The sequence below is a fragment of the Symphalangus syndactylus genome, chromosome 23 (genome assembly GCF_028878055.3).
Source record: "Symphalangus syndactylus isolate Jambi chromosome 23, NHGRI_mSymSyn1-v2.1_pri, whole genome shotgun sequence".
Lineage (NCBI taxonomy): Eukaryota > Metazoa > Chordata > Mammalia > Primates > Hylobatidae > Symphalangus > Symphalangus syndactylus.
Genome location: NC_072445.2, coordinates 11,571,626 through 11,583,663, shown reverse-complemented (window position 1 = coordinate 11,583,663; position 12,038 = coordinate 11,571,626). Strand labels below are relative to the sequence as shown.

Below are 12,038 nucleotides of genomic sequence, written 5' to 3'. Positions count from 1 at the left end.
TCCTTACCAAGCCCAAGAGTCAGCCCGGATAGATGTTCCAGTCTCTTCCGCCTCTACACCTAGAGCTCCCCCTCCTGACCACACAGAGAGGGACCAGAGACAAATGTGCAGGAGGACACCGGGACCCAATCCCAGCCAGGGAGGCCACCAAACAAATAATCAGGCAAACAGCCACAGGCAGAGGATGGACACAGCTGTGGCTGATGTGGGGCTCTGTCCCCCTCTTCCCCACCCCATGGCCTAGAGGACAGTCCCCGTGTCTGCCAGCTGAAAAGGCTAATAAATAGGAAAATCAGTCTTCCCTGCTGATGGAGAGAGTGTTCTGTCCTCTCCATCGCAGCGGGGTGAGGCCTCAGCTCATCCTGAGTGCTACAGGGGACCCACTCACTCTTCACAAGGAAAATGGGGCAGCGCAGAGCCGGGGAGTGACTTGCCGCAGCCACACAGCTCACACGGCTGGTAAGAGGAAGGGGCGAGGCAGAATCCAAGACACCTACCCTACTGCCAGCCAGTATTCTTTCTCCTGCCCTTGCCTGCCCCTGTAGCACCATCTGCTCCTGCAGCAATTGAGATTCCTTTTAAAACATATGTTCATCTCAGGCAGGTCCCAAAGTGGATGGAGAAATGATATATATGTTCTTTGCTGGCCCAGGAAGAGCTGGCAGAATGAGCTCTTGACATTTCTGGGATACCAGAAGCATTCCTGGGATGCATGGTCTCCATGCTTCCTCCCCACCACCATATTCTCTCCCTAGCACTGGGGAAGAATGGATTTGTCATTCTTCTCCTCCCTGTGCCCATCTGCTTCCTTCCAGGAGCCCCTCCACACCTCGAAGGCCAGGCCGGCTCCTCCAGCTCCTGAGGAGCTGTTTGCAAGAAATTTGGAGGCCAGACCCCTGTGCACACTGCTGAGGAGCCCAGGGCAGTTCAGGACTGAACACAGCCAAACGCGTTCAGCAGGGACCATGACCTCTCCCCGCCTGTGAGTAACAGGAACTAGTTCTGGAACTAATCCACACTTGAACCCAGACCCCTGAAGTCCACCCTCCTTCACCAACCAAAGCAGACAGCTCCGTCCCACAGACTCGGCCTCCACTACCCAGACACTGTCTGAGGCTGGAGACTGGACGCAGTGACCTCTGGGGATCCCTTGCCTGAGGTTTCTGGTTCCATCAATCCCAGGGAGCTGGAGAAGGAGAGCGGATTTCCCTCCAGGACTCCCGCGGATACCGACCTGAGCACATCCGTTAAAGTCCTCGCAGCAGCGCGTTCACAGGCTCCAGAGCCGGGCCTGCGGGTCCTGTCCCCTCCTCCACCCCGCCCCTCCTCTCAGACCCAGGGCAATTTCCCTACAAGTGTGCTCACGCTGGGCCCTCTGAGCCACGGCGCCAATTGACTGGATTTCAATCAGAAATCCATCTCCCTTAAGGACCGCTTTGGATAAAAGCAGAAGTAACCTGCAATCTAGATGCTGATGCCAGGCCATAATGGGGGAGCCGGAGAGAAGCCGGGCCCAACTCCGGCCCCAGCCCCTAGCCACAGCGAAATCAGGCCTCAGCTTCCAGGGCCCGAGGAAAAGAGGGTAGCCTGAGTTCCCTCCATCCCCGCCACCAGCCGCCACAGGCTAAATCCTGGAGCCTGCCGGTGGGGTTAGCCGGCTGCTAGCCGTTTTAACAGTTGACCAGGGGCCGGGCACCAGCCTTGCACCCCTGGGCAGGCCCTCTGTGTGGTTCCCAGCGCGCGCGCAACAAGGGCCCTTACAGGCCGGCTAAGGAGGGTCTGGGTGTCCTTAAGAGCCAGGAGGAGCTGCGGGCTCAGCACTCGTTCCCGCCTACCAACCCCCAACCTCATCGCCAGCTGCCGCTTCCGCCACTGGGTCCTCTCCGGGCTATATTGCGGTCAGCAAAGGGCCACTCCGAGAGAGCGGGGCTGCTCCAATGACCCCCCCCCCCAACCCCACCTCCAGACCCCACACGCGGGCGAAGGCGGGGCTGTAGGGACCCCGCGGAGCGCTGTCGCCTCTGGTGCGCAGCACAGACAGCCTCCCTGGTAAATAATGCACGCCTCCCGGGCCAGGCTGCAGCAGGTAGTGTATCAAAGTAATATCGCGCTGCGAATTGCAGTGTAATCGCCGTAATTTAGGGCCCCGTGGGTGAGCCCGTTTCGGAAGGGCTGTGCGCCCGGACGGGCAAGGTGACTGGAGCGTCTGCGCCGGCTTTGACCTCTGGATTTCCTCCAAGCTAAGTAAGCCCATAAAAAATGGAGAAGCCCAGGCTGTCTCCCAGCAAATGGGGTGTGGGCAGAGAGATTGTATTATCTATCCAGACCCAGCGAGATGGATGCACCTGCCAGGAGAAAAGCGATGTCACTGCGCGCACAACCCGGCAGGCTGGGTATACGCGGGCCCGTCCTCTCCCAGGTGGCCGAGAAGGCCGGGCGATGTGTCGGCTGCGCCCTGCCAGGAGCTAGATGTTTTCATTAGGACTTGGGCGGCCCCTGCCGCCGTGAGCTGGCGGATCCGTGCCTCCCACCGGCTGCTCAGCAACCACCTTCCAGGGCCCCTGCGCCGTGGCTGCTCCTCCTCCCTCCTCTTGTGCTAGGAAGTTGGGGTATTAATATTCCTGCCCAGGGCCTCCTGGGGGGCCTGCTGCCTGCCTCCCCTCCCCCAGCTCTACCAGGGAAAGTCACTCTGGGGTGGAAAGATGATAGCAGGAAATGTGTTTGCAGGCTCCCTTCTAACTTCTTGATGGGAGCCAGCTGGAAGGGCAAAAGCTGTGTTGTCCCTCTGTGCTCTGCTCCTGGTGACCTAGAAGGCGATAATCATGAGCCTCTCTCAGGAAAGACAAAGAAATGGAAAAACTTACTAGGGGCTGCAGGCCCGTCACATTGCATTAGCAGAGAGCCTTGTGTCTGCAGCCCCACCTCGGTGCCAGGCAGGGTGTTCCGTGTATCTTTAGAAGCCCCCGCCCCCACCCCATGCCTAATTTCCCGGACCCAGGAGTTACTGGTTCCTCCTCACTCATCTCTAAATCATTTTACGTCTCTCATTGAAGAGCTGGGGCAGACACCCAGCCTTCCTAGTCTGAGAATCTGCTGATATTCCCCAGCCCTGCTCCACACCCCCCTCCAGCTTTTCTTTCTGCCTGGATGGCGGGCTCCGAGCTAGTAGGGACCTTGGAAACCAGCAGTTCTGGTTAAACAAACCACGGTGCATCCTTCCCGCAGAACATTCTGCAGCAAGAATGAGGGAGATTTATGTGTATGGGGACATGGAAAGATGTCCAGGATATATTGTTAAACAGAAAAGGCCAGTTGCAGAATAGCATGTAAAGTACAGTCTCATTTGTGTTACATTTTAAATAAAGGCTATATATACTCACATGCTTGCATATGCATAGAAAATGTCTGGAAAGATAAAAAGAGACTGTTAGCAATGCTTGTCCCACAGGATAAGGAGAAGCAGAAAGGGACTTTAACCTCTCATCTTACATTATGTACTGCTGAATTTTTTTAACAATTGTATTACTTTCATAATTTAAACATAAATCTGCCCCCCCCAAAAAAAAACAAACAAACAAACCCAGCAATCTCTCAGCCCAACCCCTTATGAAATTGAGGCCAGAGAAGGAAAGGGACTTTCCCAAGTTGCACAGCACTTATAGCTTGGCCTCAGCACTGGTCCTGCCCTCTCCTCACCCCACACACACAGCTCTGCCAGCCAGACCCACCAGACCCATGAGGGAATCATGGAGCACCCCCTTCCCAGAGCAGGAAGGGCCCCTGACTGGGGTGTGACCTTACTTGAGAGAGCAGTCAGATAAAGGCAGGGGATCCCAAGAATTAGAGATGGATTTGGAACCTGGCTGGATGGCCTCCACTTGTCCATGACCTTATGCAGCCACTGCCCGCCCAGTCTTCTGACACAGCTGGCTTCTCTTGGTCCAGGCTTGGCCAGAGTAGGGTCTGAAGGGTCATGCCTAGGGTGACCTACCATCTTGATTTGTCCAGGACTGAGAGGTTTCCCGTGACGTGGGACTTTCATTGCTAAAACTAGGCAGTCCCTAGAAAACGGGAACAAGTCGGTCACCTTTGTCTTGCCAGACATATCTGCAGCAACTTGCTAAGAGTCTGGCAAGGACTCCTCTTGCTAACTCAAGGGCAAAGATTCTAGAAGATTATCTCTGGATGAAGACAGCCAGCCCCTGCTCTGATTTTTCTGAAAAATATGAAGCTGCAAGAGTTAATTTACATTTTGTCAGTTGTGCTTTCCCCTTGCATTCGTACACACACACACACACACACACACCCCGCTCCTAGTCTCCCTTAGTCTACTGAAAGGCATGTCCACTGGGGCCCAGCAATACCACACAGAGCCCACTGAGTCTCTTTGAGCAACATAATCCTCAAGAAATTCTAGAGCCTATAATTACACATGGGATGCAGCGCAATTTCTCATCTCTCCCTCCCCACCCCAGGAGACAAAAAGGAAATTTCACACCCTAGTGAACCCAGCTCATCTTTTCCTCTTTGATGCCAGCCTGGGGTTAAAAAGCAGGGACAGACGACACACGCCTCCTCTGGGGCCTGATTCCTTGGCTGATTTTGAGATTCAAAGCATGCATCTTAAAGATCATAATCTGATTGTGCTATGCCCGCCTTCCTGGCCGATTAATGGCCTCCTGGCTTCCGCACTGCAGCACCCAGTGCTCTGCAGAAAGCCACCTCCCACACCCCAGCCCCACCTGAGTCTGGCAACCCGGAGGAGAAAAGGCTAAGGCTAAGCAGTGGGCGTGTCAAGGAAGGAACAGAGATCTAAGTTCAAGTCCTAGTCGTGTCGCTAGCTAGCTGTGTGACTTTAGATAAATTGCTTGCCCTCTCTGGTCTTTGATTTCCTCACCATGAAATGAAGGTATTGACCTACATGGTCTCTAAGGCCCTTTAGACCCAATAAACCAGACTTCCTTGGTTAAAATCTCAACTCCTCCTTCTAGGTGGGTAAACTTGGGCAAGTTTCTCCACTTTTCTATGTCTCTGTCTTCATCCACCTCATTGTGTTGTGGTAAGAATTAAGTGAGTTAACATTTTTAAAGTGCTTAAAACAGTGCCTGGCACATGCCAAAGCACTTGTGGTAGGGATATTGGTGCTCCGTCTTATACCCCTGGCACCCACTAGTCCCATGCCTGGCTCTTGGACTCCAAGCACCTGTGGTTCTCTGCCCTGCCTGATAGGTTTATTTGATTCCCACACCCCTACCCCATCACTCCAGTGTCCTTGCCCTGAGCTCCATGCAGGCTAGTGCAAGGAGTGGAAATGGCTCAGAGCAGCCCTCAACCTGATGACTGTAGGGAGTTGGCATATAAATACCCTAGTGGTCCCTCTGAGATAGCTCTGAGGCTTGTTCTGCACAGCCTTGCAGAGGTTCAGCAGGATTGAGCCCTGTACCCAGCAGGCCAACTGCTCATTCACACACCTCTTATTGTCTTCCCTCCTGCCCCTGGCTTCCCCACCCAGTGCTCCTCAGCATCGCTCTCCAATAAACGGCTTGCACCCAAATCCTTCCCTCAGTTATTACTCTGTGCTAATGCACTTCACAAATGTACCTTTGTTCTTTTTCTTCTTTTTTTTTGAGACAGCATCCCACTTTGTCACCCAGGCTGGAGAGCAGTGATGCGATCATAGCTCACCATAGCCTTCAATTCCTGGACTCAAGAGATCCTTCCACCTCAGCCTCTCTAGTAGCTAGAACTAAAGACATGAGCCACCACGTTCTGCTAATTTTTTAATTTTTTGTAGAGGTGGGGTGTTGCTATGTTGCCCAGATTGGTCTCAAACTCCTGGCCTCAAGTAATCCTCCTGCCTCGGCCTCCAAAGTGCTGGGATTACAGGGATGAGCCACTGTGCCTAGCCTACCTTCGCTCTTCACAACCACCTGAGAAGTGAGTGTGATTGTGCCCATGTTACAGATGTGGAAACTGAGGCCAATGGAGGCTAAATGCCTTGCCCAAGACCACACGGCACGTGAGTGGCCCAGCTGGGATTTGAAGCCATGTCCGTCTGATGCCACAGACTCTACATCTCCATCCGTCTCCCTCTTTTCCCTCTGAGGGGCTGGATCCTGCTTCAGAGATGGAAAGCTCATTCCTTCAGAGGCACAGCAGCAGCTCCTTTGCTCCAGGCAGAGAGCAGAGGCACAGGGCTGGGGCCATCTGTGATATTTTCTCCTTTTCCAGTCACACTCATAGAACCCTTGGGTGGCACGGTCCCAGGCAGAGCAATCAGGCACTTGGTACCACAGCCCCATTTACGTGCAAACATGGAAATCCTTGAGGGAAAGTGGCCTCCCAAAGTGCCAGGGTTGGACCAAGCTGCTGCCTGCCCCAAAGGGTTGCAGTACTTCCTGGTCCCCAGCTGAGCCCCACTCTCAGCCCCTGCAAGTGTGTGCTGATGGCAAGAGCAACAGGCCATATGCCTGAGACTTGGGGAGCCAAGCCTCACATCATCCTTTCAGCGTAGAGAGCTCACTTCAGACCTGGCCTTATTACAGTTCCTGGCTTTATACATATCAATAGCTTTTATATGCACATGGTTCCAAATCCACAAAAGCCTTCCTCTTTTCCTGTGCCCCAGCTTCCCTCTCTGAAGACAACAGACGCTGTCACTGATCTGCTATGAGTCCTTCCAGAGATAGTCTATGCACAGACAGGCACATAAATGCAGTCATTCCAGACACATTCTTCTTTTTCTCTAGAACAAAATGTCTTGGAGATCTTTCTGTGTGAGTACAGAAAGAACTTCCTAATTCCTTTTTTAAAGCTATATAGTATTCCAGTGTATTTATGTCCCATAATTGATTTAACTAGTTCTCAGTGAATGGAAATTTGAGTTATTTCCAATCATTTACCAATACAAATCTTGTACTTAAGTTATTTTACACACTTGGAAATATAACTATAGGGAAAATGCTAGAGATAGAATTACTGGGACAAGAGGAATGCACATTTGTAATTTTAAAAGATATGACAAACGGACCTCCAAAGGTGCTGAATCATTTACACTCCCACCAGTTATGTGCTGTGCTGAGACCCAACTGCATGCAGACATGGGTGTGCATTATCGACTTTAGTCTCACTACATTCCTGGGGGGGTGGCACTATTATCCTTATCTGATGAGAAAATTGAGAGAGTTCAATTTTGCCCAAGAAGACCCAATAAACCTTTTATTATTTCATGACATGCTAGGGTCTGTGCTTTACATTTATTATCTTATTTAACCTTCACAATAGCACTGTGAGGTGGGTACTTTCACCATCACCGCTTGTTTTACAGGTGAGCCTAGTGTTGGAGCTCAGGTTAAGTAGCTTTCTGAGCATCACACAGCCAGCGGTAAGTGGCAGAGCCAAATGTGAGCCTGGGCTCTCCCTGCTCCCACCAGGAGTCTATCACTGGCTTCCTGCTTCCTGCCTTATGTGTGCCTCAAGCTCCTCTAGTTTGGGGGTTGGGGGTTGCCCAAAGCAGAGTCCCCTGGAGTCATTAGACCGAGAATCAAGGAGTCGGCGATTGCTAGAAGGTAAGATCTGGAAAGGATCATGAAAGGGGCAGGGAGGGTGGGGCTGGAAATTCGAGGGGTGGTTGCCTCCATGTTTGGGAGAAGTGGGGTTGCTGGGATGCTAAATTGTTGTACCCCGCATGGGATATTCCTTCCCCCAACATGTCCACAGTGCCCCCTATTGAGAAATTCCACATTTCATTTTGCAGATGCAGAAATAAAGGGAGGATCCCCTTGGAAAAGGCACAGGAGTCCTGCATTGGAGGCAAAGCCAGGACCAGCGCTCTGAACTCTGCACGGGGCTGCCTCCTGCACATCTTGAAACAAAGAGAACCAGACCAAGCAGGCTTAGTGTGTGTTGGCAGGGGAGGAGGGGCTCACTTACCAAGCACCTGCTGTATACACATAACCATTTGAGCTCCATGATAACTCTATCGTTTTACAGGAGAGGAGATTGGCACTAAGTCCCCCAGCTGAAGGAGGGTGTTGGAAGGCAGATTTTGGGAGGCCTGAAACCCAAGCAAAGGGCTTTATAGTGACCACAACATTGACTACAGTGAGCTAACAGGGCTGATTCCAGGTTCTTGAACCAGGACATAACTTACGTGACTTGATCAAATTCGTGTTTTAGGACACTCACTCTGGTGGCAATGCTTTGTACATGCTATTCCCCCTGCTTGGAATGCCTTTCCCAGACTTGTATGCCCCAAGAACTGCAACTCAAAGCTCTCTGTGAAGCAACCCCTGAACTCTGACCCCCCAAAAGCAGGGGCTGGGTTTTAGCTTTTCATCCCCAAGCTCTGGTCTAGTGTCAGGCACATCGTGGGAGCTTAATAAATGTTTATGGGGCCGGGCACGGTGGCTCGCGCCTGTAATCGCAGCACTTTGGGGAGGCCGAGGTGGGCGGCTCATGAGGTCAAGAGATCAAGACCATCCTGGCTAACACGGTGAAACCCCGTCTTTACTAAAAATTCAAAAAATTAGGCGGGCGTGGTGGTGGGCGCCTGTAGTCCCAGCTACTCAGGAGGCTGAGGCAGGAGAATGGCGTGAACCTGGGAGGCGGAGCTTGCAGTGAGCAGAGATCGCACCACTGCACTCCAGCCTGGGCGACAGAGCGAGACTCCGTCTCAATAAATAAATAAATATATAAATAAATGTTTATGGGATGAAGGAATGGAGTGATGAAGGCCTGACTGAGACAGCGGCAGCAGGAAGGAAAAGGAAATGTGAAGACAAGTTGAAGGAAGACAGACAAGGCCCCTTGACTGGTTAGATGTGATGATAACAGCTTGTACCTTTATAGCAACTGCTGTATACCAGTTTTCATAAGGCAAGTGCTATTAGCACCCGCATTTGACAACCAAGACTCAGAGAGAGTACACAGCTAGTCAGTGCTTGAGATCACATAGCTCGCAGGCAGTAGAGCCAAGCTTTGAACCCAGGCAGTCTAGCCCGGGATTCATGCTCTTAACCTCTGGTCTGTTTTGTACAACTTACAAGGACAAGCAGGTGAGTAAAGTCAAAACTATCCATCCTGGAAAACTGGATAATGATGCTCAGAGTTCTGGGTCTTCTGATCTCTAATCTGTTGCACTGTCTGCCAGGTGACCCCCCTCCCATTCATTACCTCCTTAAAGGCTCAGCCCAACACCCACCAGGATCTGAGCTCAGTCTCCACAGAATGTACTGCCTGGACAGAGACCCAGTGTGCACACGCGGGGGCTGGGGAACATGTGGGAGCGCGGGCAGGAATCTCGGTCCCACCCCTCAGGCTCTTGGCCTGCCCCAGCAGGCTCCAGGCAGGAAGCCAGTCCAGCCTGCCATGCCCTCTCTCTGCTGCGCCTCCTCCTTCACCCAAGTCACACTCCACATGCTCAGGTTCCTTTGTGGTGGGTGTTTTGATTAATTTCATTCTAATTAATTCAGTAATCTCAAGCTGTTTGCAAGATCTTGCACCAAGCGCTGCTCTGTGATGGATCTGCAGAAGGGGCTACAGACAAACACCCGATTCGTGTTGTTTCTCCATTGGCACTATATATATCTTACGGCTGGGAGAGAGTGGGCTGGGGGAGAGCAGCAGGACACCACCTGCCTGCCAGCTTTTCACTGTCATTCCCCAAATGCCCTCCATTTGCCTGCAGCCAGGGCGTGGGGTCTATGGTTGGGGCACAGGGACCCCGAAGGCTTTCCTACAGGCAGGCATGCTGGGTGGCAGGGCTTTGAGCCCTACTCTGCCTCTTCCTCTTTGTGGAGCCTCTGGTGATTTGCTTAACCAGCTTCAGCACCCTCACCTAGAAAACGGAGATGAGCCGGGCGCGGTGGCTCATGCCTGTAATCCCAGCACTTTGGGAGGCCGAGGTGGGTAGATCACAAGGTCAGGAGTTTGAGACCAGCCTGGCCAAGATGGTGAAACCCTATCTCTACTAAAAATACAAAAATTAGCCAGGCATGGTGGCAGGCGCCTGTAATCCCAGCTATTTGGGAGGCTGAGTCAGGAGAATCACTTGAACCCGGGAGGCGGAGGTTGCGGTGAGCTGACATTATGCCACTGCACTCCAGCCTGGGCAACAGAGCGAGACTCCATCTCAAAGCAAACAAAAAAAAAAAAGGAAACGGAGATGAAATGCCTACCCTGGCCACCTCAGAGGCACTGAGCGCCAGCTGGAGTATGGGGACAGGCTTGGGAAACGAAAAGACCTTAGGGTACTGCTGATGTCTTTGTCGGAGAAGCCGTAGAGGGTGATGGGGAAGACTCAAACCAGATTTCCTGGGTTGGAATCCTGCCTCAACCTCTTACTAGTGGGGAACTTTGCAGAGGCGACTTCACCTCTCTGTGCCTCAGTTTCCATGCCTGTAAAATGAGGGTGAAAACAGCACCCATCTCAGAGGGTTCTTCTAAGATTAAATGAATAGGAGCAAAGCTTTTAGAACAGTGCTTGGCATGGAGTCAAGCACTATACAGGATAACTATTATTATGGTTATCTTGGTTGTCTTCATCACTTCAAAATCTTCCCAGTGCATTGTAAATGCCTTCTCTGATGAACCAGAATGCACCTTGCACTCCAGTCTCAAAGCACTCATCCTTCCCTCATTTCTCTGAACGTGTGAGTCTTGGCCTATAACTGGTTTCCTGTCCAGTTGGCCAATATCTCTCACCCCAGGTCCATAACTCCCACCATGGTAGGATTAAGGGGGCTTGGTCCATGAGTGTTCCAGTAGGGCCTATCCAAAGGGGACTCGGAGGCAACAAGATGATTAGAAGGGAGCTCATCTTAAAGCTGAGTCTGCTAAGTATACACAATGATTTTACTTAAAATCCAAATACAAGAAGGTTTTCAAAAATTGAGGCAATGTCAGTTGTGTATATGAAGGGTTATTTTTCTTTTCTATGGAAGGACATTGGGAGGGACATACGGAAATGGGGGACATCCCTCCCAGTACACTTTTGGCACCTGTACTCATGCCATGAAGAGGAAAACAACTGACCCAACCAACAGGGCAATGGAACAGGGTGGGAGGTGACGCTTTAGATGGGTCATCAGGGAAGGCCTCTCAAGGGAGAAAAGCCCATTGTGTGACAATACGAGTAAAGAGCACTCCAGGAAGAGGGTACAGTGTGCAAAGGCTTGAGGCCAGAATGAGCTTGGGGGTATTTGGGAGACAAAGCAGCTGAGGGGAACAACAGGATAAATTAGAGTGACGAGGCCACAAGGTCCAGGCCAATGGCCATCAGCCATAATAAGGAGCTGGATTTCATTCTAGAGATGCTGGGAGACTTTGGAGAGTTTTAAGCCAGAAAGTGACCTGATTTCATTTATGTTTTTAAAAGACCACATTGGCTGCCGCTCTAGCATTCATCCATCCATCCATCCTTCCACCTGCTTATTAACAAGATTTCCTGCATACCTACTGTGTGCCAGGCACTTGCAGTTTAGCGTTGAGTAGGATATTGCCCTCCCTCGTGGATCTCAGCATGGATGAGAAAACGAACTTCTGGTGCTTTCAGAAGCAGGGGTTGAGTGCCTGGCAGAGCTGTGTGCAGGGTGTGCACTGCGGAGGAAGGACTGGGGCCCTGGGATTGGGGACAGGAAGAGCTATTGAGAACAGTGGTTCTCCAAAGTGAGTGGCATCAGAATTTCCTGAAGGGCTTGTTAAAAATAGATTGCTGGCCGGGCGCGGTGACTCACGCCTGTAATCTCAGCACTTTGGGAGGCCAAGGCGGGCAGATCACCTGAGGTCAGGAGTTCGAGACCAGCCTGACCAATATGGTGAAACCCCGTCTCTACTAAAAATACAAAAATTAGACAGGCGTAGTGGTGCGCACTTGTAGTCCCAGCTACTCGGGAGGCTGAGACAGGAGAATTGCTTGAACCTGGGAGGCAGAGGTTGCAGTGAGCAGAGATCATGTCACTGTACTCCAGCCTGTGACAGAGCAAGACTCTGTCTCAAAAAAAACCAAAAAACGGAAAAAGATTGCTGTGCACAACCTC

The 12,038-nt window shown here is 51.7% G+C and overlaps 1 protein-coding gene across 1 annotated transcript in view; it reads right to left on the bottom strand.

Annotated features, from left to right (window-relative positions):
- Positions 1–2,073: 2,073 nt before the first annotated feature.
- The window catches only part of LOC129473638 (putative uncharacterized protein FLJ45825), a 28,817-nt gene continuing 18,852 nt past the window's right edge, over positions 2,074–12,038 (bottom strand). The window contains exons 2-4 of the mRNA XM_055264322.2: positions 3,992–4,061; positions 3,381–3,405; positions 2,074–2,806 (exon numbers count right to left, since the gene is read on the bottom strand). Of these exons, the coding sequence (XP_055120297.1) occupies positions 2,539–2,806; positions 3,381–3,405; positions 3,992–4,061 (363 nt within the window). The 3' untranslated portion in view covers positions 2,074–2,538. The remainder of the gene's footprint in view (positions 2,807–3,380; positions 3,406–3,991; positions 4,062–12,038) is intronic.